The sequence below is a fragment of the Gadus chalcogrammus genome, chromosome 6 (genome assembly GCF_026213295.1).
Source record: "Gadus chalcogrammus isolate NIFS_2021 chromosome 6, NIFS_Gcha_1.0, whole genome shotgun sequence".
Taxonomy (NCBI): Eukaryota; Metazoa; Chordata; class Actinopteri; order Gadiformes; family Gadidae; genus Gadus; species Gadus chalcogrammus.
The window spans coordinates 1,017,154-1,044,653 of NC_079417.1; the positions used below are offsets into that span (position 1 = coordinate 1,017,154).

General features: G+C 49.7%; 3 protein-coding genes across 5 annotated transcripts in view; all 3 read left to right on the forward strand.

The window, feature by feature from the left end:
• LOC130384022 (semaphorin-4A) overlaps window positions 1-13,067 on the forward strand; it is a 14,629-nt gene extending 1,562 nt beyond the window's left edge. The window contains exons 2-14 of the mRNA XM_056591993.1: window positions 2,582-2,742; window positions 3,280-3,342; window positions 3,964-4,062; window positions 4,293-4,386; window positions 4,599-4,721; window positions 6,074-6,201; window positions 6,560-6,741; window positions 7,229-7,370; window positions 8,785-8,974; window positions 9,227-9,342; window positions 10,271-10,428; window positions 10,557-10,624; window positions 11,142-13,067. Of these exons, the coding sequence (XP_056447968.1) occupies window positions 2,582-2,742; window positions 3,280-3,342; window positions 3,964-4,062; window positions 4,293-4,386; window positions 4,599-4,721; window positions 6,074-6,201; window positions 6,560-6,741; window positions 7,229-7,370; window positions 8,785-8,974; window positions 9,227-9,342; window positions 10,271-10,428; window positions 10,557-10,624; window positions 11,142-11,926 (2,309 nt within the window). The 3' untranslated portion in view covers window positions 11,927-13,067. The remainder of the gene's footprint in view (window positions 1-2,581; window positions 2,743-3,279; window positions 3,343-3,963; window positions 4,063-4,292; window positions 4,387-4,598; window positions 4,722-6,073; window positions 6,202-6,559; window positions 6,742-7,228; window positions 7,371-8,784; window positions 8,975-9,226; window positions 9,343-10,270; window positions 10,429-10,556; window positions 10,625-11,141) is intronic.
• Window positions 13,068-13,549: 482 nt separating this feature from the next.
• On the forward strand, window positions 13,550-18,948 carry LOC130384024 (membrane-spanning 4-domains subfamily A member 4A). 2 transcript variants are annotated; one of them, XM_056591996.1, is made up of 7 exons: window positions 13,550-13,640; window positions 14,261-14,472; window positions 16,781-16,882; window positions 17,161-17,217; window positions 17,608-17,766; window positions 18,188-18,304; window positions 18,603-18,948. In XM_056591996.1, exons 2-7 carry the CDS (start codon window positions 14,266-14,268, stop codon window positions 18,690-18,692), a joined length of 732 nt encoding a protein of 243 aa, XP_056447971.1. In that variant the 5' UTR covers window positions 13,550-13,640; window positions 14,261-14,265; the 3' UTR covers window positions 18,693-18,948. The 2 variants fall into 2 exon arrangements, with proteins under 2 accessions (XP_056447971.1, XP_056447970.1); XM_056591995.1 differs by lacking the exon at window positions 13,550-13,640 and adding an exon at window positions 13,956-14,067.
• Window positions 18,949-20,392: 1,444 nt separating this feature from the next.
• LOC130384025 (uncharacterized) overlaps window positions 20,393-27,500 on the forward strand; it is a 9,471-nt gene continuing 2,363 nt past the window's right edge. The window contains exons 1-6 of one of the 2 annotated variants that reach the window (XM_056591997.1): window positions 20,393-21,202; window positions 21,313-21,336; window positions 23,285-23,395; window positions 23,751-23,807; window positions 24,379-24,519; window positions 25,383-25,496. In XM_056591997.1, the coding sequence (XP_056447972.1) occupies window positions 21,200-21,202; window positions 21,313-21,336; window positions 23,285-23,395; window positions 23,751-23,807; window positions 24,379-24,519; window positions 25,383-25,496 (450 nt within the window). In that variant the 5' untranslated portion in view covers window positions 20,393-21,199. The remainder of the gene's footprint in view (window positions 21,203-21,312; window positions 21,337-23,284; window positions 23,396-23,750; window positions 23,808-24,378; window positions 24,520-25,382; window positions 25,497-27,500) is intronic. The other variant, XM_056591998.1, reaches the window with a different exon arrangement.

Sequence of the window (27,500 nt, forward strand, 5' to 3'; positions counted from 1 at the left end):
TGTGTGTGTGTGTGTGTGTGTGTGTGTGTGTGTGTGTGTGTGTGTGTGTTTGTGGTTTACCCAATTTCCCCTTAACCTTTTTTTCCATCTTCTCATAAGAAGTTTACCACAAACGTGCAGATATGTACCTAGACTTAAAGGTACCATGACATGCTATTTTATGTATTCTTTAATATAGGTATTAGTGGGCCACTAACACAGTATTCAAAGACGTTCCCAAAATTCAGCCGTGGTGCAGAGTTACAGCCACTCCGAGCCAGTCGCACAATGAGCTTCCCCCAAATGCACCCCCCAAATGTTTTGGTGTCTGTAGCTATAATGCAAATGAGGAGGAGCGAGGCGGGTCAAGGAGGAGGGTGGGGGTGTGGCCCTGAGCAGCTTGCAGCCACGGTACCATGCGCTCTGTTACAGTGGATGTATCGCAATGGCGAGGCGCACACAGCTTTTAGCCGTGTTCTTTAAATATTCTAGAACACACGGGAGTCCTGGAGCACTATATCTAAATATTATCATATACATAGATATCATATAATGTATATTATCACGGCCAAAAGCTGTGTGAGCCGGTTCTTCCACGTCCACATCAATCTGAAGTAGACTGAACCGCGACAAGGAGAGGAAAGGGATTGTTGCCGGGCAGCGCTTAGGCACCTCCGCCTCCTGCAGCGCCGAGGCGGTGGTCCCTCGGCAGCGGGAAGCGGGGCTCAAGCGGGAGACATTCGCGGCCAACAATCCCTTTCTCCTCCATGTCGTGGTTCATGTTCTTGAGGGAGTCAAAGCCAAAGTTCATTTCCCCCAATTCATTCTCAACCATGGCTCAGATAACCCCCACTACTAGTCTCGTTGTGGAAACACAAGAGACGTCAAAGAACCGACAAGAAACATTTTCGTTACAGTGTGTGTATTCACACACACACACACACACACATGTGGCACTCACACGGTCGTGTCTCATTGGTGGGCCCAATTCTCTGGGCGGGCCAGGCAGAGTAAGGGGAGGAGCTTACTGCTGTGTGACGACATAAGAAAATTCCAAATCAGCGCGCTTGAGCCTCCGTTTTTTCAAAGGCGAGCAGAACACCTATAGTGCTCGTTTTATACAACAAACGCAAGTTTTAGCCACTGGGGGACCATAGGCAGGCTAGGGGAACTCATCTTTATGTTAGAAAACCTCATAAAGTGAGATTTTCATGCCATGGCACCTTTAACAACCAGGTCAGACATTAGCACCTCTAACCTACACCTTAACTAACAGTCTCTCACATAATACCTAAACTAACTACCTCTAACCTAACACCTTAACTATCCATATCTAACCTATTACCTAAACTAACCATATCTAACCAAACACCTAAACTTATCCACCTTTCACATTTACCTCTAGGCAGTTCAGCAGACGCTTTCATCCAAAGCGTCTCACAATAAGTACATTTGTCAGAGGAAGGAGAAACAACAATATATCTCTGTCTGTACAGTTAGGAGGTTCATAGAACCAAGTGCCAAGCACTAACCATCACTAGGTTAACCCATTCCCAGTAAACAACACGGACAGCTAGGATAAGACGCCCATCAGACTGACGAGCGATGATGTTGCACCTCGTCAGCTCTATGAAGGTTCTCTGAGTGCCAACGGAGGCTGTCATAGCCTCACCCGTCTGAGGAGAGACGTGGGTGCCTTGCCTGGCTGCACCACCTTCGTGGTTTCCGCCTGTATGCCTGCAGAACTGAGATCTCGTCTCTTTGCACCAGTTTCAGTTCGATCTGGTTAAACGGCCAGGTGTTTATTACATTGACGCTACCATCCTGTCTCTGTGTCATCATTTTTATGATTATGTTACATAACTTATAAATATCCATTAACATTAGTTGATGGATAACTATCGATAAACATCCCGTCCCTTATGTGAGGAATGCTTCCAAAAAAGTAAATATTAAAAAAATATATATCCTTAAGAATTTCTATTAGGATGGACTTGGTGAATTTGCTTTGGACAGAGCAAGAACTGTGTTTGAGGACACTGAAACTCCCCTTTGGCTCTCAGGCTTCGACTCTTTGCTGTAGTCGACATGCTTGTTGCCCACTCCCTGGAGGCCTTGGAACATTTGTTGTTTTAAAATGGTTACAAATCTGTGGATCCAACCCAGCGTGTCCAAGTGTCCTATGATACGATAACATGTGATTGGTTAATGATGTGTTAACATGTGGTTGATAATGATTTGTTAACATGCGATTGGTCAATGATTTGTTAACATGTGGTTGATAATGCTGCGTTAACATGCGATTGGTTAATGATTTGTTGACATGTGATTGGTTAATGATGTGTTTACATGTGATTGGTTAATGATAGTCCTCTGATATGTTAACATGTGACCAGTTAATGAGTCCTGTGATGTGTTAACATGTGGTTGGTTAATGATAGTTCTCTAACATGTGAGCTCCTCCTTGCAAAGCTCTATGAATGATCTTCTGTGGCGGAGGCGGGCTTTATCAAACCACTCGCCTTGCCTCGCCCGAGGGGCTTGCTGAGTGGTCGATCCAGCTGTCCGTCAGCAGAGCTAATTTTGTGCCGCCTCTCCACAGACTCGTCAGACAGAGGTCTGGTTCACTTCAGCCAACCGAACGTCCACAACACCACCACCCTGTTGCTAAGCGACGATGGCTCAACCCTCTACGTGGGGGCACGGAATAACATCCTCTCTTTGGACGTCAGCGATCCTGAGGTCATCACCCTGAAGGAGGAGGTTGGTTAAGATTTTATGGTATGGCTACAATCATATAGTAGAGTAGGAGGAGCTACAATCATATAGTAGGAGGGGCTGGTTTTATAAAGTAGGAGGAGCTACAATCATATAGGAGGAGGGGATGGTTTTATAAAGTAGGAGGAGCTACAATCATATGTAGGAGGGGCTGGTTTTATAAAGTAGGAGGAGCTACATTCATATAATAGGAGGGGCTGGTTTTATAAAGTAGGAGGAGCTACAATCATATAGTAGGAGGGGCTGGTTTAATAAAATAGGAGGAGCTACAATCATATAGTAGGAGGGGCTGGTTTTATAAAGTAGGAGGAGCTACAATCATATAGTAGGAGGGGCTGGTTTTATAAAGTAGGAGGAGCTACAATCATATAGTAGATCATATAGAGAATGCATGAGATGGTTTCTGTTAATCTCAGGACTGACCATCCCATAATATCACTGTGGAATTGTGTGTGTGTGTGTGTGTGTGTGTGTGTGTGTGTGTGTGTGTGTGTGTGTGTGTGGGTGTGTGTGTTTCTCCAGACGAGTTGGTCACCATCTCGGGAGGACATTGAGGCATGTTCTAAAAAGCAGAAGAGTGCGGAGGTAAGGATGGCATCCTCTGAGAACGAGAAGCTTACAGGGCCGAACAAACATACAGAAACATACACAAACATACACAAACTTACACATACTCATGATGGATGGATTGAAGGCGAAATTAACTACTTCATTGATGCTACTTTATTTTCTGTTTAACATGTTGACAAGTTGTTGTACGTCTTGTAAACATGTTGTTGTGCGCCTGGCTAACATGTTAACATGTTGTTTTGCATCTGGCTAACATGTTAACATATAGTTGTGAGACTTGCTCACATGTTTTTTTTTGTGTCTGGCTGACATGTTAACATGTTGTTGTCCGCCTGGCTCACATGTTAACATGTCATTGTGTATCTGGCTAACATGTTAACATGTCATTGTGTCTGGCTAACATGTTAACATTTAGTTGTGCGATTGGCTAACATGTTAAGATGTATGTGGATGAAGGAACTGCTTAATTGATGAATACATGGTTGGGTGAATGGCTGAATTGATGAATACATGGTTGGGTGAATGGCTGAATTGATGAATACATGGTTGGGTGAATGGCTGAATTGATGAATACATGGTTGGGTGATCGGCTGAATTGAGCGACGGCTCATGCTTTTACCTGTGACCTCTCCCCAGGTCGACTGTCCCAACTTCATCCGCGTGCTGCAGCCCATGAACTCCACCCACCTCTACGCCTGTGGCAGCTACGCCTACAACCCCCATGATGCACTGCTGGTAGGAGAGAGAGTGCAGCAGGTCTCAGTGTCGCTCGCCCAAAGATGGCGACTACTACTTCTTCTAAAACTACAATTGAGTCATTCAGCAGATGCTTCTCCACTACCCTGTCCATAAGACAACTAGCTGGAGTAGTTTCTCTCCACTGGTCAGTGGTCTTGATCTGGTTGTGTTTCCACCCAGTCCTCCCAATCCTCCCAGTCCTCAGACAGCCTCTCTCTCCTCCCCAGGACATTCAGACCCTCACCCTGACCTCCGTCTCCGTCGGTGCCAAGGGCCGCTGCCCCTTCAACCCCTTCGAGAGGAACACGGCCATCACCCTCGGTACGCTCCCAGGACACCCTCCTCACGCGTTAACCCTCTCCAGACACATTTTCTTCTGGCTAACATGTTAACAAGTTGTTGTGCGTCTGGCTGACATGTTGACATGTTTTTGCGCGTCTCATGTTTACATGTTGTTGTGCGTCTTGCTGACATGATAACATGTTGTTGTGCGTCTCATGTCAACATGTCTTTGTAACATGTTGGTCCTCCAGACGGGGAGCTGTTCACCGCCACCACAGAGGACTTCAGGGGCGGTCGGCCCAGCATCTCTCGTCACTTCAGCCGAGACGGAGGCAAAGCCGTCCTTCTGGAGACCTCCAACTACGTTTTGGACGGTGAGCTAGGCAACGCCCACCGCACTTTGTGACGTCCTGCTATCACTACAAAATAAAAGTCCTTTCCGTGGAGGTGGTCAGCCGCAGGGCTGAGGATGCACAAGCAGGATGGTCTAGGGGTGAGGGGTGCACATCCCAGTGTCAGGCTAGAACCTCTGAGCCAGACACCCTGACCCCTCCCTACCTACATGCTCCTTAGGCCCAATCCCATTTCTACCCCTTACCCCTTCCCCTTACCCCTTCACCTTACCCCTTCAAAACAAGGGGGAGGGGTAAGGGGAAGGGGTAAGGGGTTAAAAGGGGATGGGGCCTATATGACCTGCTTCAAAAGGCTTCTCTGTAGCGTGGCTCAGCACAGAGCTGAAGGACGGCCAGGGGCCTGCATTGAGTGAAGTGAGCGCGCTGAGGTTGACTCAGCAACATGTCTGAACGATGCTTTCAGTCTCCTCATGTCTCCGTTCATGGATCACTTGAAACTTTGTCTTTACTGCGAGACGGCTCACTCTCACTTCGGTAGGAACTAAACAACCATGACTCCAGTTCCAAACATCTGTCGTCAGTATCTTTTCATACGTTCTAATATCTCCCTCCCTGAAGCATGTGAGCTAACTGCAGAGCAGTCTGTTGGTTGGGGCTTCTGTCTCCCAGTAGAAAGGTTCTGGATCCAACCCCTGAGTCCTATCTGTAGGGAGCCTTGAGAAGGACACCCCTAACCTCAGACCTGCTGCATCTTAATGACACAGGACTCACTTTTGATGAATACATCTGCTGGGACCAACACCAGATACAGTCAGATCACTGGACCCACAGGACCTGGTCTGTCACTCACCCCCCCCCCCCCCCCTTTGACTGGACCCAGGAGTGGGTTGGCTGGTAACCGGAAGGTTGTTAGTTCGATCCCCGGCTCCTCCTAGCTGAGTGTGGAGGTGTCCCTGAGCAAGACACTCCACCCTGACTGCTCCTGACGAGCTGGCTGTCGCCCTGCGTGGCTGACTCCGCCGTCGGTTGGTGAATGTCTGCATCAATGGGTGAATGTTTGGCAATATTGTAAAGCGCTTTGACTGGCCACTGGTTAGAGAACCGCAGTATAAATGCAGTCCATTTACCACTTTCCAATCGAACTCACTCTGATCACTGAGAAGGACTTCAGAGTGGAGGGCGATTAGCCCTGGAACACCTCACGCCAAGGCCCTTATTCGGATGAATGAATGATGTGTTCTATTATGTCACGTCTAAGACTCCACCACACCTCGGGATGTTGTGAATCCTTGTGTCTGTGTAATGACTTTAGGAGCAGTGACTAACCAGGGCTGATGACTCACTAACTTTCATACTCACTTCCTGTGTCTCAGAGCCCACATTTGTCAGTTCTGCTTTCGACCAGAAGGAGGGGAAGCTCTACTTCTTCTTCTCTGAGGTCCTGAAGGAGTTCAATTGCATGCTGGAGCAAAGGGGAGCCAGGCTGGCTCAGGTCTGCAAGGTAACGCACAGAATGAAGCACACAACGTTCCTGTTTATATTCACTTTGAGGGTGTTTAGTAGACGCTTTTATCCAAAGCGACTTCCAAAAAGTAAATTTGTCAGAAGAAAGAGTAACCACAATATACCGCTGTCGGTACGGTAAGGATGTTCATAGAACCAAGTTCCGAGCACTAACAATCGCTAAGCTAGGATAAGATGCTACACGGTGCGTAAGAGTGGGATGGGGGGTTAAGGGGGGGGGGGGGGGGGGGGGTGGGCAGAGTCTTGGTGACCTCTGAACTCTGAACCGCTCAAGTGCGACGTTGTTACGGGACTGTGACAGGGGTTCCACGCTGTCTGTTCTGTTGTTCCTCCAGGACGACGTTGGAGGTCAGAGAACCCTCCAGAGGAAGTGGACGTCCTTCGCCAAGTCCCTGCTGCTGTGCCAGCCTCCCAAGCAGCAGCCCTTTGACCTGCTGCAGGACATGTTCACCCTCCAGCCACCAGGGGGAGACTCCTCCAGAGAGACGCTGTTCTACGGTGTCTTCACAAGCCAGTGGTAGGATCGCTGGAGATGAAATGACTGGAATTTAAACTCACTACGGTTTGTCTCTGGGCGGCCACGAAACACAAAAAGAGTATATACACACCAAAAAACAAACCTTGTGGTATTGTGTGTTGCGCAAGTCGTGCTTGTTGTTAACATGTTGTAGTGAGAGTGGTTAAGATGTTAACATGTTGTGCATGTAGCTAAATTGTTAACATGTTATTGTGGGTGTGGCTGACGTGTTACCATGTTGTTTTGTGTCTGGCTGACATGTTAACATGTTGTTGTGCATCTGGGTAACATGTTAACATGTTGTTGTGCATCTGGCTAACATGTTAACATGTTGTTGTGGGTCTGTCTAACATGTTAACATGTCGTTTTGCGTCTCGTTAACATGTTGTTGTGCGACTGGCTAACATGTTCACATGTCGTTGTGCATCGGGCTGACATGTTAACATGCTGTTGTGCGTCGCATTAACATGTTGTTGTGTGTCCCCAGGTCCCGGGGCTCAGAGGCGTCTGCAGTGTGTGGGTTCAAGATAGAGGACATCAGGAAGGTGTTTTCAGGCGACTACAGGACCTTCAACCCCGACAAGCACCACTGGAGCACCTCAGGAACCCGGAGGAACGTCCAGGGACAGGTTGGTCCAACCAATCAGACCCTGAACCCCTTTAGAATCAACCAATCAGAGCCTGAACCCCTTTAGAATCAACCAATCAGACCCTGAACCCCTTTAGAATCAACCAATCAGAGCCTGAACCCCTTTAGAATCAACCAATCAGACCCTGAACCCCTTTAGAATAAACCAATCAGAACCTGCACCCCTTTAGAATCAACCAATCAGACCATGAACCCCTTTAGAATCAACCAATCAGAACCTGAACCCCTTTAGAAGCAACCAATCAGACCCTGCACCCCTTTAGAATCAACCAATCAGAACCTGAACCCCTTTAGAATCAACCAATCAGACCCTGAACCCCGTTAGAATCAACCAATCAGACCCTGAACCCCTTTAGAATCAACCAATCAGAGCCTGAACCCCTTTAGAATCAACCAATCAGACCCTGAACCCCTTTAGAATAAACCAATCAGAACCTGCACCCCTTTAGAATCAACCAATCAGACCATGAACCCCTTTAGAATCAACCAATCAGAACCTGAACCCCTTTAGAAGCAACCAATCAGACCCTGCACCCCTTTAGAATCAACCAATCAGAACCGGAACCCCTTTAGAATCAACCAATCAGAACCTGAACCCCTTTAGAATCAACCAATCAGACCCTGAACCCCTTTAGAATCAACCAATCAGAACCTGAACTCCTTTAGAATCAACCAATTAGAACCTGAATCCCTTTAGAATCAACCCATTAATTCATCCATTCAAACATGGTCACATGCATTCATTCAAACATACATGGTTACATTCATTCAGTCACACATGGTTAGATTAATCTATTCATAAATTAATCTATTAATCTATTCATTATGCTTACATTCATACATGGTTGCATTCATTCATCATTAATGGTTACATTCATAGATTCATGCATTCACACTTTCAAACATGGTTACATTCATTCATCCATACATGGTTACATTCATAGATTCATACATTCACACTTTCAAACATGGTTACATCCATTCATCCATACATGGTTACATTCATTCAGTCATACATGGTTACATCCAGCTTACATTCATCAATTCATACATGCTTTATTAATACATGGTTCCATTCTTACATCATTACATTCATGTTACATTCATTCATTCATCCATGCTTACATTCGTTCATTCATACATTCATACATAGTTACACTGATACTTTCATACATTCTTACAATCATACATGGTCACATTCATCCATTCATACCATGGTTACATTCATCCATTCATACCATGGTCACATTCATCCATTCATACCATGGTCACATTCATCCATTCATACCATGGTCACATTCATCCATTCATACCATGGTCACATTCATCCATTCATACCATGGTCACATTCATCCATTCATAAATTCACCCCTTCCCCCCTGCCCCCCCCTCAGTGCGGCCTGTGGAACGCCAGCGACGTGGTCCTGGAGGAGGTGAAGAAGAGCTTCCTGAGCCACGGCAGCGTGCAGGCGGCCCCGCTCCTGACCTCCACGGGGCCCCACGCCGCGGCCTACAGCCGGCTGGTCGCCACGACGACCCTGTCGGCCAATCAGAAGGAGTACACCGTCCTGCTCCTGCTGACAGGTGGGGTGACCGCTGGATCTCTGAACACACCGGTGTGTGGGTGTGTGTGTGTGTGTCTGTGTGTGTGTGTGTGTGTGCGTGTTTGTGTGTGTGTATCTGTGTGCGGGTGTGTGGGTGAGCACATGCGTGTGCGCATGCGTGTGCGCGCTTCTGTGTGGGTATGTGTGTATGTGGGTGTGGGTGTGTGTGTCCGTGCATGTGGTTGCGTGCGTGTGTATGTACAATCGTGTGACTGTTGTCCTTCTCCTGTAGAGACGGGGTTTCTCCACAAGGTGGTGCTGTTGGACGGGGGTCCACGCGTCATCGAGGAGGTCCAGGTCTTCAGAGAACCTCAGCTAGTCAAGAGCCTGCTGGTGTCCCCCTCCAAGGTGAGGCTGGACCCGGGTCCGGACCCAGACCTAGACCCAGACCTAGACCCAGACCTAGACCTAGACCTAGACCTAGACCTAGACCTAGACCTAGACCCAGACCCAGACCTAGACCCAGACCTAGACCCAGACCCAGACCCAGACCTAGACCCAGACCTAGACCTCACCGCGGACCAGTCTGGGGCTAGCATGGCTCATCCATGGTGGTCTTCTCCGGTCTACATAGGTCTCTGCTAGGCTAGTCTGGGCTATGTTAAGCTAGTCTATACTAGGCTTTGATAGACTGGTCTGCGGCTAGGCTAGTCTAACGCTAGGCCAGTCAATGCTATGTTAGTTTATGCTAGTCTTTGTTAGGATAGCCTATGCTTAAATGGTCCATTCTAGGGTAGTGGAGGCTTTGCCAAGCTAGTAGACAGGAAGCCCCCAGTTGATCACGCCTCTTGTGCTTAAGGAAAGGACAGCAGCCTCCCCAGACCAAGCTCAATCTACGATGGAGCTTGGTCTGGCAATAGCCAGGCTACCAGGCTTGTCTATACCATTACACTCTAGTCTGTGCTAGTCTATACTTATCTAGTCTATAATAGGCCACTCTATGGCTAATCTAAGATAGTCTAGTAACATTGGCTAGGTCATGCTGGTCAATGGCTATTCTAAGCTAGGCTAGCTGTGTGCTGCTGAGTAACGGTCCGTCCCTGCCCTGCAGGGGGTGGTGTACGTGGGCTGTTCTAAGCTAGGCTAGCTGTGTGCTGCTGAGTAACAGTCCGTCCCTGCCCTGCAGGGGGTGGTGTACGTGGGCTGTTCTAAGCTAGGCTAGCTGTGTGCTGCTGAGTAACCGTCCGTCCCTGCCCTGCAGGGGGTGGTGTACGTGGGCTGTTCTAAGCTAGGCTAGCTGTGTGCTGCTGAGTAACAGTCCGTCCCTGCCCTGCAGGGGGTGGTGTACGTGGGCTGGTCCGCGGGAGTGACGGCGGTTCCCCTGGCCAGCTGCTCCAGCTACCAGAGCTGTGGCCAGTGCGTCCTGGCCCAGGACCCCTTCTGCAGCTGGGACCCGGACCGGGGGGCCTGCACCCGGCTCCACACAGCGAGAGCGTGAGCTAACACACACCCGGGCGTCACTGTCCTGACCTGGGTTATTATGATGGGTGCAAGGGGCTCATGGGTTGTGTACATATGATGCATTGATGTTGGTTGATGGAAGGCTTTCTGTCTCTCTGCAGGGCGCAGGATGTAGAGAATGGGAACGCTATGAAGGAGTGTGCTGGCTCCTCCTTTACTCCTAACACAGGTAGACGCCTCCACTAACAAACTCCTCTATTATATCCCCTAACCTACTCCTCCATCACCTCCTCCACCACCTCCAACGTACTCCTCTATCACCTCCTCCACCTCCTCCTCTATCACCTCCTCCACCTCCTCTAACATTCTCCTCTATCACCTCCTCCACCTCCTCTTATACACACCTCCATCAACTTCTCCACCTCCTCCAAAATACTCCTCTATCACCTCCTCCACCTCCTCAAACATACTCCTCTAAGACATACCTTTATCACCTCCTACACCTCCTCTAACACACTCCTGTTGGACCTCCTCCACCTCCTCGTTCTAGCAAACTGACCATGAAGGTTTAGACTCTGTATTTGTATGTTCCTGTAACATTAAAAAGTGTCATGTTTTCAACAGCCTGTTTGTAACAATTTGGTCGGCATGCTTCTCAGTGGACGGTTAGATTAGCGTGAGCATAGCTGCTAACTGAGTATTAAGACGTGAGGTTTGACAGCGGCTGTGTTCTTTGTGCGCCACAGAGGCGGTGCCGGCCACTCTGAACGAGGTCCTGACCCTCCCGTGCTCCCAGCCGTCGGCCCTGGCCTCCCTGAACTGGGCCGGCGACGGTCTCACCCTGCCCCCCAAGCTCTTCCTGCATCGCCCCGACGGCAGCCTGAGCTTCGTGGTGCGGGCGGACACCCTCGGGGTCTACACCTGCACCTCCCACGAGGCAGGGTACCACGAGGTCCAGGTGGTCTACACCGTCTCCGAGAAAACCCCGCCCGCGGCCTCCGTCCCCCCTCACGCCCCCCCTCACGCCCCCACAAGCAGCACCTTCCGGGAAGGGTCCAGGATCGACAACGACCTCATGCTGCAGGATGACGACCATGAGGAATCACATTCTGAAGAGCGCTTGCCGGCGGAGCCCACGGCGGTCTTCAGCACCCAGGAGGACTGGCCGACGGGGCCCACGACGGTCTTCAGCACCCAGGAGGACTGGCCGACGGGGCCCACGACGGTCTACAGCAACCCGAAGGGGTCCGGGGTCGACGGGAGGGTGAAGGAGCCGGGGCGGAGCTACTACACTGAGCTGGTGGTGGTGTCCCTGCTGATGGCGCTGTGTGCCAGCGTGGTGCTGCTGGGCCTGGCCCACTGCTGGCACCAGCACCGCCCGGGCGTCTTCCCCAAGCCCCAGGCGGGACCCGGGGCCGAGACCCCGGGGAACTGTGAGGACCAGGAGGACTCACTGGAACTGGAGTACCCGGAAAAGCACTGCATTCTGGAGCAGGAAGGTGTCGCGCCGGAGGTGACGGTCGAGGCCTGAGGGGAGGGGCCAGGACTGAGGGGAGGGGCCAGAGGCAGATCAAAGCTCTCCCTGGTGCCTGTTGCATATTTTGTTCAATGTAGTCGTTTCTACTGCATCATGGGAGCTATAACAATTCAGACTCTATAGTCTCTTTAAGGGAGGACTGGTTACCGTGAACACATTTGTTTATTTGGAGGTCATTCCAATTGCATCATGGGTACTGTGTCGGTTTGAGGGGTCACTTACAAAGTGAGGCAAATTCTGGACTACGAAAGGGGGAGGGATTTACTGCAAAGTAAAAATAGAAGATTGCTGGATGGACTTGCCTTCGATTCTTCCTCTTGATGAAATAATCATGGGGGCGAAACAAAAGTATCGCTAAGCTGAAGGAAGGCTAACCTGCTAACCTGAAGGAGGGCTAACCCGCTAACCAAAAGGACCGATAGATAACAGGGATACAAATTCATTAATCCCCCGGAGCGGAAATTTCTTTGTTACAACAGCAGTGGAAGACAGAGGATACAATACAATGAAAAATACAAAATATTGCAAAGGAAAGGAAATATAAATGCTAAAATAAATGCTAAAGTAAGGACAAAAAAGTAAGAATTTTGTCCGTCTGGTTGAATGGATAACAGTGTTATAACGGTGGCCTTACTCTGACGTCCTACGTACCCTGCTACGTAGCGCCTTAAAGAGGCCAGGGTTGGACCCTGCACTCCGTCAGACCACACCGAGCTGAACACGCTAACCCTTGCTATAGCAATGGCTAGCCGCAACGGCGTTAGCAGCTCGACCGCTAGCCGTTGGCGAATAGATGGCTAGCATTTCGCATAGCAACATCTACCGGTAAGCATGCAAAGGAGCGGAAAATTAGCACAGCGATTAGCACAGCAACGGCTAGCAGTGAGCATAGCGGAGGCTTAGCTTTGTACGCAGGCTGCTTTCAGTATTTTAGTTAGCTTTGAGTGATGTGCCGATGTTGAACCTCAGTCTCCATGGAGACCACGTGGAGAATGAGGAGTCTATTGATCCGGATCAATACAGAATGTAACATTTTTTTGTCCATATTCAAGCTGTGAAGTTCAATAACTGTGTTTCTCTTCATAATTCTCCTTACTTTTGATGTGTGCTATTTGTTAAAATATTTTGAATAAATTGTTCATTTAAAGTTTCATTTCATGTGTGTGTGTGTGTGTGTGTGTGTGTGTGTGTGTGCAATTCCAGAATGATGACAGGAATAATCAATGTAACAAAATATTAAGAAATTAGGATAATTTAAAAGTAATTATGACAGAGAGAGAGAGAGAGAGAGAGAGAGAGAGAGAGAGAGAGAGAGAGAGAGAGAGAGAGAGAGAGAGAGAGGAGAGAGAGAGAGAGAGAGAGAGGAGAGAGAGAGAGAGAGAGAGAGAGAGAGAGAGAGAGAGAGAGAGAGAGAGAGAGAGAGAGAGAGAGAGAGAGAGAGAGAGAGAGAGAGAGAGAGAGAGAGAGAGAGAGAGAGAGAGAGAGAGAGAGAGAGAGAGAGAGAAGAGAGAGAGCAGAGAGAGAGAGAGAGAGAGAGAGAGAGAGAGAGAGAGAGAGAGAGAGAGAGAGAGAGACTTATATGTCACGGGATGTAATGCCCTTGTCATCCACTGGGGACAGACTCCCGCTGACTCCCGCAGGGCCTGCTCGGAATCACAACAGCGTCCGGACCGTCCGAAGGGAACTGTGGCTTAACAACGAAAAACAGGTTATTTATATGGATTCTATAGGCCTGCATACAGGCTATATTCATATCTGTATCTGACAAAAATTTCTGTGCAAACACTTCAGATTGTCTCTTTAATAACTCAGTGAATGAAAGAGTTCAGATGGTCTCTTTAAGAGTCCAGACGGTCTCTTTAAGAGTTCAGACTGTCTCTCTGGTAGTTCACACTGTCAATCTAATAGTTCAGACTGTCTCTATTTAGTTCAGACTGTCTCTAATAGCTCGGACTTTCTCTCTAATACCTGAGACTGTCTCTTTAATAGTTCAGACTGTCTCTTTAATGAAGGGAGGTCCTCTTCCAGTAAATGTTGTTTATCAGAGGCAGATTAAACTGCGCAATACTTCCGTATTAAACACGGGAAACAAGGAAGACGCGGTCTCAATTTATACCAGCAAGTAAACATTCTGAGTATGTTGAGTGGTATATCTGTATACTTTTATCGTAAATTACAGTTCATAAGTCTTTGGGTGTAGTTTATAAGCTGCTATTATGTGTTTTTGTTATGGAAATGAAACGCATTGTGCGACCTCCGTTAGTTGTCTGCTCTCCTGGAGATGTCCACAGATCTTATCTTTAAGTTTCATTCTGATCTGATCTATAGTCGCGATGGACGGCAGCAGCAGCAGCACCATCACCAAGGTGAACGGCATGGTGGTGGTCACGCAGGTGTTCCCCGGACCAGATACCCGGGAGGCAGGGACACCTGGCCCGGGGAGGAGCGCCCCGCACCCGCCGGACTCCCCGGTCTACAACCCCGTCAAAGTGTCCGAGATGACGGCCACCTTCCTCCGAGGCCAGCCGCAGTTCCTCGGGGTGAGACGCGCCTACTGCCCAGTGTCATGTATTGTGGATGCAACATGTTCAAGAGCAATTATAAGCATTACATTATTAGCAGCTCATAGTCCTCTGAAGAATAAGTCCAGCCTCCGAGGTTCCCGGTTCCCTCGGTCAAATGTCTATGGGAAATAGACGTGGGGTTTTTGAATGATCGTAACAAACTCCGTAGGTGGCGTAGAAGTGAAAGCTTCGTCACGTTTTGAAGTAGGCCTAGGCCTACACATTTTTTCCATCTTGTTTCGAGCGGGTTTTTTGGATTGTCGGTGCCGTTAATGTAGCATTAATAACCGACAATCCAAAAATCCTGTCGACTTATTCTTCAGAGGTCCATTACGGTCAGCTGAAACGACTCACAACCCCTGGGGAGAGGCGTGTGTTGCGTGTGTTGAACCAGGCTCGCTGCCGCGACTTTCCGTCTCGTAAACGGTCGTTGCCATTTGAAACGGTCGATGCCATTTCCGACCATGTCCGATTGCGTCCGCTCTCGCTGTCGCCTCGCTGCCAGGCTCAAAATGCAGAGACAAGGTCTGGGAGAGGTGGTGCTTGGCCCGCCTCCACGGCCATGGCCCCGCCCCTCACGGCCAGCCTGATAACAGAAGAGCTCACAAATATGAGGCTGAATCGAATGAAATGCCCGTTCGGGCAGACGGGGGAGACATGGGGTCCGCTGGCGCTGTAGACCCCTCCCACCGTTTGCCCCAGGCCAAGTCAGTCCCAGGGGCTGGCGTGCACAGGTAGACCCAAGGTGGTGCTATAGCACCTGCCCTTTGCCCCCTGACCCGATCAAATGCCCTTTTGAAAAAAATAAAATAATCTGAATTATTATTATTATTATTTTTTTTAAACAGTGTATGTGGCCCATGCCGACATTATCATCTATAAAGGCTCGACAATTAAAAATGTGTGATAATAATGGCCCAATATATATGCCCCCCCCCCCCTCATCCTCGCACACAACTCTCTTCCTCTGTCAACGTGAACGCGCAGAGCGGACACAAACGGAGGCGTGTTGCAGCTGTAGTTCACAGCTGCTGCCCACACACACCTACTCCCCTGCCCTGCCCAACCGGCGATGTAACACATAAATGAATTGAGTCTAGAGTGTATTGTTTGCCCCCTAAGCCTCCTTTCTGGATACTGTGACTGAGGAGCTGAAGTCCCACTGCTAGAATCATTCAGTCCTTCCACCCCTTCACGGTACATCCCAACTGGGTAAGCACGCCAAACGCAGAAGCCAAGGAAGCCGTCCGCATCCTGATTTCTATGGAGAAGACGAGGACCAGCTGAAGACAGAACTAAAGGTGTTCCACTCCAGCTTTCCTGCAAAAGACCTCAAAGAAATCTTTGCCATACTGAGGGAAAACAGTGGCCGGCTCATCTTTCCTGCCTTTGTGAAGATGATAAAAATCGATGACACATTGCCAGTGACAACTGCTTCAGTGGAGAGATAATTTTCAAAGCTGAAAATTATCAAAACTAAACTAAGAAGTCTGTGTGGAGAAGAACGGCTCTCTGACCTTCTCCTGCTTGCTATAGAAAAATATATCAAGATCAATCATAGTGAGGTCATCAACATCAAGACATGGCACTGAGGAGGATGCTGCTTTAGAAAAGTGGTAATGATCACTCTTCACTTCGAAATTATTTTTCCCTGAGCACCTGCCCCCCAAAATGTCTGTGCACGCCACTGCCAGGGGGGGTCTGCTCTGAACAGCTCCTGAAGGTGGACCATACAGAATCCTCCACTGAGAACAGTTTTCTATATGCTGTCTATATTTAACAATAATCCGTCGAGGGGGCTATTCCCCACTATCCAGGGAGCCTGAGGTGAATCATTGTTTTAGTATATATATAGCCTACTACACGTGAACACTCCAAAAATAGATAACACTTTTTGTTGTTTTTATTAGCGGTTTATTTGTTTTTATAAGCGTACCGAGACGACTGTCACAAACGACATTTTGCGATGAAAACAATATCCCGTGTTTGAGATCTCAATCGTGGGTTATTGCCCAATATCCAGAGATAGCAAACCAATTAAATTGCGCCATTTTAGGAGGTTCACGTGTAGCATAATTTATACTGAAGATATATAATTGTGTGTGTGCGCATTTGTGTCTTCAGATTGTCCCCATTAATGTTGTGTGTGTGTGTGTGTGTGTGTGTGTGTGTGTGTGTGTGTGTGTGTGTGTGTGTGTGTGTGTGTGTGTGTGTGTGTGTGTGTGTGTGTGTGTGTGTGTGTGTGTGTGTGTGTGTGTGTGTGTGTGTGTGTGTGTGTCCTCAGATTGCACAGATGTTCATTGGCGCGGTGTGTGTGTGCAGCGGTCTGATTGGCTTCCTGGATCCCAGCCAGATCCTGTCGCTGCCCCTCCTCGCCAGTATCATTGTAAGTGTGTTTGCTACAGGGCACTGGGTAGGCTGGCCGACTGGTCTATCTACCACACATCTAGGTGGACACGCCCACTTGTGATGCCACAAGAGGCCGATTTTCCAAACGGCGTGTAACGGCTGACCCCACCAGCCCTGGTGGGGGCTGACCCCACCAGGCCAGCCCCCACCAGGCCTGGTGGGGTGTCACGGGACCTTTAGAAGGGATCTCAGCTCTTAGCATCCGTGTGTAGCAGGGATCTCCTTCTCCCTCCCACCGCTGCCTTGTCCCCGCAGTTTTTCGTGTCCGGAGCAGTCGCTGTCGCCGCCAGGAGAGGAACCAACGCCAGCCGGGTGAGTGTGGTGTCCCCGGGTGGTGTCCCCGGGTGGTGTCCCCGGGTGGTGTCCCCGGGTGGGGTCCCCGGGTGCGGTCCCCGGGTGGTGTGGTGTCACCTAGGGCTGGGCGAAAAATAATCGTTTGAATAATCGAGATTTCAATGTTGACCAAAATCATCGTGATTCTGATTCTTTCCATAATTGAGCCGCCCTGGTGTCCCATGTGGTGTGAGGACCCCCTGATGTGTGTGTGTCCCATGTGGTGTGAGGACCCCCTGATGTGTGTGTGTCCCGTGTGGTGTGAGGACCCCCTGATGTGTGTGTGTCCCGTGTGGTGTGAGGACCCCCTGATGTGTGTGTGTCCTGTGTGGTGTGAGGACCCCCTGACGTATGTGTGTGTGTCTGCAGATCAGAGCCACCCTGGGGCTGCACGTCCTGAGCGCCCTGGTGGCCCTGGCCGCCATGGTGTACGTGCCCTGGCTGCTGGCCACCCAGGCCTTCAAGACCCAGATCTGCCCTGAGGTCGGCCCCAAGGACATGTGTATGATGATGCTTTGGTCCATGCAGGTGAGTCCCCTCCGTCTTCTGATTGGTTCAGGGGGTTCGTAGTTCGACATTGTGCAACTTTAAACATTTCCTAATTCTTTCCCGCTTACATCCCCAAACATTCCGTCCTTTGTCTGGCCTTTAATTTATCCTCCTCCACCTCTCTTGTTTCCCCCCCCCCATCCCCCTCTCTCGCTCTCCACCTTTTCCCCTCTCCTCCCTCCTCCTCCCCTCTCCTCCCCCTCTTCCCCCTTCCTCCTCCTCTCCCCTTTTCCTCACCCCCCCCTCTTCCCCCCTCCGCCCCCTTTCCCCTCTCTCTCTCCCCCTCTCCCCTCTCTCTCTCCCCCCCTCTCCCCTCTCTCTCAACCCCCCCTCTAACCCCTCCGCCCCCTCTCCCCTCTCTCTCCCCCTCTCTCTCCCCCTCTCTCTCTCCCCTCTCCAGACTGTTCTGAATGGCGTGTGGATCATGACTCTGGTCCTGGCCGTGGCTGAGTTCTCCGTGGCCGTGTCTCTCTGCGTGTTCTCCGTCCAAGCTCTGAGGAGCAGCAAGCCCTACCAGGTCACATGGCAGCACAGCCTCACCGTCGGCCAATAGGCTGCCAGGCCCCACCTTTAACTGTGGAACACTGTGGCCGTCTGTAGACCAATCCACAGTGACGATGGCACAATCAAAGCAACTTGACCTGCTGGAAATGTTTAAAGATGGATTTGGTTCATTTATCACCAAGGCATTGGGCCTTTTTTAATACGAAATCAAAGTTAATCAGAGGATTATAATGAGACATCACCATGACAACGTTTAACCTTCTGTCACTGAGCCTCCTTACAAAGGTTGACCTTTGACCTTTGACCTGCAGGTGGAGGTGGCGACGGGCGACTACTCCCCCAAGTCTGAGAGTGACGTGAGCTTATTGGGCCCTGATGGGATGGACCCTCCGAGCGCCTGAGCCTCCGGGAACCCCCCCCCCCCCTCACTGAGGCTTCAGCACTGTAGTCGCATAACCGCAGCCATGTTCCCTAGCCATGATTCACAGGGGCGTGTGTATTACAGACACTACAGTAATGGCCTCTACGGTAATCAATGGAGCAGTTTGTCTGTTTCTCTCTCTCTCACTTCTCTCTCTGCCACCCTGTCTGCCTTCCTCGTAAAACAAGAAAGTTCCAAGTGATTGCATTCTATATTATCCAATAAAACGTTTATTACAATTATCTTTTGTAGTGTCGCTCCTACAAAGTTTGCGCTCCTCGCTCGACTGACGCAGTTCGGAAAATACGAGGCAATTCGTTTTTAGCGTGATTCTATCCTGCCAGTTGGTGTCGCTGTACAGCTAAGAGGTACAGCGATGACGATCTGGGTACGATCACTGGACCTTCCCAACGTCAATATTGTATTCTGGTCGTTGATTGGTTCAGGGAGAACCTCCTCCGTTGGAGCTGGCCAATAACAGATAAGCATGATTGAAGTAAGTTAAATTGATACGGGAGAACCCGCCCTCAGGAGGACAGCAGGGGGCGCTGGTGAAGCACTTTAATCACAGCTTCAATAATGGATAAATAATAATAATTATATATAATGACTGCTACTAATTATCTCTGTGTGGTTAATTAGCGATTTTGCCAGCTTACTGTGACATCCAACTGTAATCAGACAACGCGGTTATATGCTCTAGACCAGGGGTCTCGAACTCACCTTAACTGGGGGCCGCTGGAGGTAGAGTCTGGGTCAGGCGGGGCCACATCAAGCATTCCATAGAAAAAAGTAGCACAACTGACCCCTAAGTTAATGATAATTAGATCGCGTTGGCTATGTAATCGCTGACAACAGGGGACATTTCAGCGTCCTTTGGCTTTTGTCGGGAGTCAGGACACGCAACTTAAAATTGGCAGACAGTCCAAGTGATAAAAAAGCCTGGCAATACATGAAGAAAAAAAAAAGAAAAAGCGTAGCAAGCCACTTAGCAAAAATATGCGTTTGACAACAACGCGCGGGCCGCACTAACACTAAACTGATGTCAAGTAGGGGGCCACAAATGATCATCCCGCGGGTCTCAATTGGCCCCCGGGCAGCGGGTTTGAGACCCCTGCTATCGAACCTAGAGTATCGGTGGTATAAAGGCTGGGACATATTCGAATTATAGCATATAGCATAACATGCTAATATAGCAGAACATGCTAATATACCGCAACACTGTGTAAACCAAAACATGCTAATATATCGCATCACTGTAATATAGCACAACATGCTAATATACCACAACATGCTAATATACCGCAACACTGTTCTATAGCACAACATGCTAATATACGCGACACCGTTCTATAGCACAACATGCTAATATACCGCAACACTGTTCTATAGCACAACATGCTAATATACGCGACACTGTTCTATAGCACAACATGCTAATATACCGCAACACTGTTCTATAGCACAACATGCTAATATACGCGACACTGTTCTATAGCACAACATGCTAATATACCGCGACACAGTTCTATAGCACAACATGCTAATATACGAGACACTGTTCTATAGCACAACATGCTAATATACCGCAACACAGTTCTGGAACTCCCTCCCCCAACATATTCGTGACTCTGAGTCCCTCACCATCTTCCAGTCCCGCCTCAAGACTCATCTCTTCTCCTCTGCCTACCCCACTCACTATCCCTAGCCCCTAGCCCCATCAACTTTTTTGTTTTTCTTGTTTATCTATTTTTGTGCCCCTATGTAAAGCGCTTTGAGTACGTGAAAAGCGCTATATAAATTGAATCTATTATTATTATTATTATAGCACAACATGCTAATATACGCGACACTGTTCTATAGCACAACATGCTAATATACGCGACACAGTTCTATAGCACAACATGCTAATATACGCGACACAGTTCTATAGCACAACATGCTAATACACCGCGACACCTTAATGAGCTGAGGGCTCCTATCCTAGGGGACTCCCCAACACTCACTTTGAGTCAAGTGCAGGAAGCGTGTTAACAGACGGGGGGACACGCAGTGTTGACATGTTGTCTGATCGGCTAGGGCCCCGGGGACGGCGGGCCTGGCCTCAGGTCCATTAGCCGGCTCAGTATTGATCCGAACCGGGGCACTTATTCCCGGGCCCTGGGCGGGGCCCGGGAATAAGGAGACTCCGAAGGAGCGTCTCCACACAGACTCACACAGCCGGGACTGACGGTGAGGAAACAACATTTCCTATTCAATTAATGTTACAATACCTGTTATCTGTCAAATAATGAATCAATGGATCAATCATGGATCAATTTGGAAAACAGGCCAATGCGATGGGAAAATTGGGTACAAATGGATCGGGATGCTCTGCACCTTACTGTGATTATATAACAGCTGTGATACTTTGTGATCTTGTCTCTGCAGCGGTGAGAGAAGCTTCCTTTGTTTCTGGACGGTCGGTGTGGACTTGATTCCAGGAGAATGGTAAGACTGTGCTGCTCTCAGCGTGGAGTTAGTAGGTGATGAAGAACATGTTGATGCACGGTGTATGAGAGTTGTAGCTACTCACTGTCTCTCTCTTTCTCCCAAATAAGCCGTCAGATTTGAAAACCCTTGGGGTGAGTTAAACCCCTCTCGCTTCCTCTCTGGATCTCTTTTTCTCGCCCTCTTTACTCCTCTTTCCCTCACTTTGTCCCTAAAGCTGTCTTTCTCGCTGAGTCTCTTTTTCACTTTTACTCTAAATCTTTCTTCCTCTCTGTCCATCCCTCTCTCTCTCTCTCTCTTTGCATCTCTCTCTCTCTTTGCATCTCTCTCCCTCTCTCTCTCTCTCTCTCTCTCTCTCTCTCTCTTTGCATCTCTCTCTCTCTCTCTCTCTCTTTGCATCTCTCTCCCTCTCTCTCTCTCTTTGCATCTCTCTCTCTCTCTCTCTCTCTCTCTCTCTCTCTCTCTCTCTCTCTCTCTCTCTCTCTCTCTCTCTCTCTCTCTCTCTCTCTCTCTCTCTCTCTCTCTCTCTCTCTCTCTCTCTCTCTCTCTCTCTCTGCATATCACTCTTTACCCTGTCTCTCGCTCTCATTTACATTTAGGGCATCAAGCGACTTACAATAAGTACATTTGTCATAAGAAGTGCATCAATATATCGCTGTCGGTACAGAAAGGATGTTCATAGAACCAAGTGCAAGTACCACAATCGCTAGGTTAATCAATTCCCCGTATTACAGACATGATAGCAGCTGCTGCAGTTGCTACACAGTTAAGTGCTACAATACAATACAATACAATACACTACAATACAGTGTACAATGGTGGTCAGAAGAGGAAAGGTGGCTAAGCAGAGTCGAGGTGAACTCTGAACAGATGAGTCTTGAGTCCTTTTACGGAAGATAGTGAGCGACTCTGCGGTCCTGAGAGCGGCAGGGAGCTCGTTCCACCACTGAGGTCCCAAAACCGAGAAAAGTTGTGACTTTGCTGATCGACCTTTGCTAGCTCTTAGCGATGGCGGTACCAGACGTCCAGCTGAGGTAGTTGAGCGGAGGGATCGAGCTGGGGTGTGTGGCTTTACCAATGCTTGGAGGTAGGCAGGGGCAGTTCCATCAACTGCCTTGTATGCCAGTACCATCGTCTTAAATTTGATGCAAGCTACTACAGGGAGCCAGTGGAGGTCCCGGAAGAGGGGGGTCACATGGGAGAACTTTGGTAGGTTGAACACGAGGCGCGCTGCCGCATTCTGGATGCGCTGCAAAGGTTTAATCGCAGAGGCAGGAAGTCTCTACCTCCCTCTTTCTTTGCTCTCTCTCTCTCTCTCTCTCTCTCTCTCTCTCTCTCTCTCTCTCTCTCTCTCTCTCTCTCTCTCTCTCTCTCTCTCTCTCTCTCTCTCTCTCTCTCTCTCTCTCTCTCTCTCTCTCTCTCTCTCCACGCTTTGTCTATCTCTCTCTCTTCCCCCCTCTCTCTTTCTCTCCCCCATCTCTCTCTCTCTCTCACTTTGTTTCAGTACGGGAGAGATATAAATCCAGATGAGCGTTGTTGTGGATGTGATTGATGATGATTGACGGCTGGTGATAATGTGCATTAGAGTAATGCTTCCGTGATTAATAATGGATGAACGACTTGTTACCGTCTGATCATCAGCCCCGCCCCTGGCAGCCATGGTCACTACCAACCTCATCGTTCAGGAACTCTTCTCCTTTAGTTGACCCTATTCTGCTCTCTGTTCCTCTTCTTTATTGCGCTTGAATGTACTTTATTTCACTACTCTACGCTTCTCTGTTCAACCTTAATCTACTCAACTCTACTCTACTGTTATTGTGTTGGGGTAATATAGTGTCTATGTATGTTGTTGTGTAACTGGTAATATTGTGAGTTTGTGTGTATTGTGTGTGTGTTTTACTGATGGTATTGTGTCTGTTTGTGTTGTCTGTGTGTGTGTTTGTATCTGTGCGTGTTTTTTTTTGTGTGTGTATGTGTGTGCGTTTGTCTGTGTGTGTGTGTGTGTGTGTGTGTGTGTGTGTGTGTGTGTGTGTGTGTGTGTGTGTGTGTGTGTGTGTGTGTGTGTGTGTGTGTGGGCTCCAGGCGGTGGAGATGGTCCTGGGTCTGGTGGACCTCTCTCTGGGGGGCGGTCTCATCAAGGTGCCCACCTTCTTCAAGAAGGAGCTGTTCGTGGTCTTCATCGCCGGGGGTCTGGTGGGTACCTCCAGACTACTGCAGTAGGACCGTAGCGCTGTGGTATTGGAGTGTTTAGGACTGATTATGGTCCCGCGGTCACGCAACGCAAAGACGCAGGCGCAGTCCTGAACCTTTATGGGTCCGCGTCTGGTTTTAGCGAGCGGACCAATCACAGCCCTCGCTGCTGCGTCGCCTCGACGGAAGGTTATTTTGGGAGGTATGCGGCCCTTGCGGTGGACGCAAGGAGGGTCCGCGAGGACGTGAGGGGTCCGTAAACCCCCTGCGTTGCGTGAACGTAGGACACAGTCGGCCCTTTGGTCCTGGGGGGGTCCACGCCACACCACTGGGGTCATGTGCTGCTCCTCGTCCTCAGACGCTGTTCACCGGCTTCACCCTGGTCTGGGGCGGGAGGAGACCGTCCTACTACTGTGTGAGTGGGCCTACACACACACACACACACACACACACACACACACACACACACACACACACACACACACACACACACACACACACACACACATGGACAAGGACACACACACACACACACACATGGACAAGGACACACACACAAACACACACATGGACAAGGACACGCACACACACACACACACACACACACACACACACACACACACACACACACACACACACAAACACACACACACAAGGACACACACACACACACACACACACACACACATGGACAAGGACACACACACACACACACACACACACACACAAGGACACACACACACACACACATGGACAAGGACACACAGACATGGACAAGGACAAGCATATGCGCAAACACACACACTCACACACAGTAACACACACAAACACACACATAGACACCAAACATACACACACATGGACAAGGACGCACACACATACACACGCAAACACACACACATGGACGCACCCACCTACTCACTCAGAGTGTGTTATCTGTCACTGAGTGTGTACAGTGTCAGTGTGTAACGGTCGGTGGTTTCCAGGTGCGCTACAACGTGTCGACCAACCTGGCCACGGTGCTGATCTGCGCCGTGGCGTTCGGCACGCTGGTCCGCCACGTCCCGTACCGGCAGCACAAGTACTGCAAGGACTACTACTGCGGCTCGCTGGACGGCCACAGCGTGGTGGGCCCGCACGCACGCACGCACAGACGCACGCACGCACGCACGCACAGACGCACGCACGCACAGACTCACGCACGCACAGACGCACGCACGCACGCACGCACAGACGCACGCACGCACGCACGCACAGACGCACGCACGCACGCACACACAGACGCACGCACGCACAGACGCACGCACACACAGACGCACGCACACACAGACGCACGCACGCACGCACGCACAGACGCACGCACGCACGCACACACAGACGCACGCACACATGCACGCACACACGAACTCGCTCACACGGACACGCTCACATTGACACACGCACACGCACGGACATACACACTCACGCTCGCACGCATGCATGCACACACACCAACATACCACACGCACGCACGCACACAATTATATGCATGCGTGCCGAAACAAACCCACTCACACACACACACACTCACCAAACACGTGTACATGCATGATTGCACACAAATACGGAAACGCATGCACATGCAAACACAGGCCCACACACAGTCACGCACACACACACACAGACAAATGCAGACACACACAGATGCAGACGCACACACACACACACAGATGCAGACACACACACACACACACGGATGCAGACACACACACACACGGATGCAGACACACACACACACACAGATGCAGACACACACACACACACACAGATGCAGGCACACACACACACACAGATGCAGACACACACACACAGATGCAGACACACACACACACAGATGCAGACACACACACACACAGATGCAGACACACACACACAGATGCAGACACACACACACACAGATGCAGACACACACACACACACAGCAGTAACCCCCCGGTGCCATCGTGTCCAGGCGCTGATCAACAGCCTGATGGCCGTCCTGGTCGCCTGCTTCCTGATGCAGACGCTGGTCAGCCTCGCCGTGGTTCTGATTGGCCTGTACTTCATGCTGGGGGACGGCCCACAGGTAAACCCCGCCCCCGGACCCCCGTCGTGCCGTAGGATAGGAGGGTCCGGGCGCTCTGCCCTCTGAGTGACAGGTGCTATCCTCCTGGTCCTCTGAGTGACTCCTGAGTCCTGACCTGTTTACTCCTGAGTCCTGACCTGTTTACTGCTGAGTCCTGACCCGTTTACTGCTGAGTCCTGACCTGTTTACTGCTGAGTCCTGACCTGTTTACTCCTGAGTCCTGACCTGTTCACTCCTGAGTCCTGACCTGTTTACTGCTGAGTCCTGACCCGTTTACTCCTGAGTCCTGAACTGTTTACTGCGGAGTCCTGACCCGTTTACTCCTGAGTCCTGACCCGTTTCCTGTGGACGAGGCGTGGGTCAGCGCAGACGAAACGGACCGTACCAACACACTATTGATCCTGGAGGGGGGGGGGGGCTTCTGCTGCAGTGAAACCCGATCATCTCCAGGAAACAGCAAAGGGAAAAGTGGAGGAATGTGAAGCTTTTAGAGAGCAGACGATAAACACTTTGAGGCCTTTTAATGAACTCAGAACAAACACATTATCATCCATCCATTATTTTCTCTCTAAATGTATCGATAAAGTATTGTTTTATTATTGATTATCTATTAAGGGGGCAGATTCATGTGGGGTTGGAGGGTCTGACTCTCATCTGAAAGATTCTTGGTTCGATCCACGATGTCAGCAGCCCTTAGCAAGATGTCTAACCCCTACCTGCTCCTTAATGACCTGTCTCTGTACTGTCTAACCCCTACCTGCTCCTTAATGACCTGTCTCTGTACTGTCTAACCCCTACCTGCTCCTTAATGACCTGTCTCTGTACTGTCTAACCCCTACCTGCTCCTTAATGACCTGTCTCTGTACTGTCTAACCCCTACCTGCTCCTTAATGACCTGTCTCTGTACTGTCTAACCCCTACCTGCTCCTTAATGACCTGTCTCTGTACTGTCTAACCCCTACCTGCTCCTTAATGACCTGTCTCTGTACTGTCTAACCCCTACCTGCTCCTTAATGACCTGTCTCTGTACTGTCTAACCCCTACCTGCTCCTTAATGACCTGTCTCTGTACTGTCTAACCCCTACCTGCTCCTTAATGACCTGTCTCTGTACTGTCTAACCCCTACTGGCTCCTTAATGACCTGTCTCTGTACTGTCTAACCCCTACCTGCTCCTTAATGACCTGTCTCTGTACTGTCTAACCCCTACCTGCTCCTTAATGACCTGTCTCTGTACTGTCTAACCCCTACCTGCTCCTTAATGACCTGTCTCTGTACTGTCTAACCCCTACCTGCTCCTTAACGACCTGTCTCTGTACTGTCTAACCCCTACCTGCTCCTTAACGACCTGTCTCTGTACTGTCTAACCCCTACCTGCTCCTTAATGAGCTGTCTCTGTACTGTCTAACCCCTACCTGCTCCTTAATGAGCTGTCTCTGTACTGTCTAACCCCTACCTGCTCCTTAATGACCTGTCTCTGTACTGTCTAACCCCTACCTGCTCCTTAATGACCTGTCTCTGTACTGTCTAACCCCTACCTGCTCCTTAATGACCTGTCTCTGTACTGTCTAACCCCTACCTGCTCCTTAATGACCTGTCTCTGTACTGTCTAACCCCTACCTGCTCCTTAATGACCTGTCTCTGTACTGTCTAACCCCTACCTGCTCCTTAATGACCTGTCTCTGTACTGTCTAACCCCTACCTGCTCCTTAATGACCTGTCTCTGTACTGTCTAACCCCTACCTGCTCCTTAATGACCTGTCTCTGTACTGTCTAACCCCTACCTGCTCCTTAATGACCTGTCTCTGTACTGTCTAACCCCTACTGGCTCCTTAATGACCTGTCTCTGTACTGTCTAACCCCTACCTGCTCCTTAATGACCTGTCTCTGTACTGTCTAACCCCTACCTGCTCCTTAATGACCTGTCTCTGTACTGTCTAACCCCTACCTGCTCCTTAATGACCTGTCTCTGTACTGTCTAACCCCTACCTGCTCCTTAACGACCT

What these genes read in the sequence shown, in the direction of transcription:
- LOC130384024 (XM_056591996.1), top strand. Translation starts at nt 14,266, where the DNA reads ATGGACGGCAGCAGCAGCAGCACCATCACCAAGGTGAACGGCATGGTG. An exon ending in GCCAGCCGCAGTTCCTCGGG is followed by an intron (nt 14,473 to 16,780) that starts GTGAGACGCGCC and finishes GTGTGTCCTCAG; the next exon opens with ATTGCACAGATGTTCATTGG. An exon ending in CCCTCCTCGCCAGTATCATT is followed by an intron (nt 16,883 to 17,160) that starts GTAAGTGTGTTT and finishes TTGTCCCCGCAG; the next exon opens with TTTTTCGTGTCCGGAGCAGT.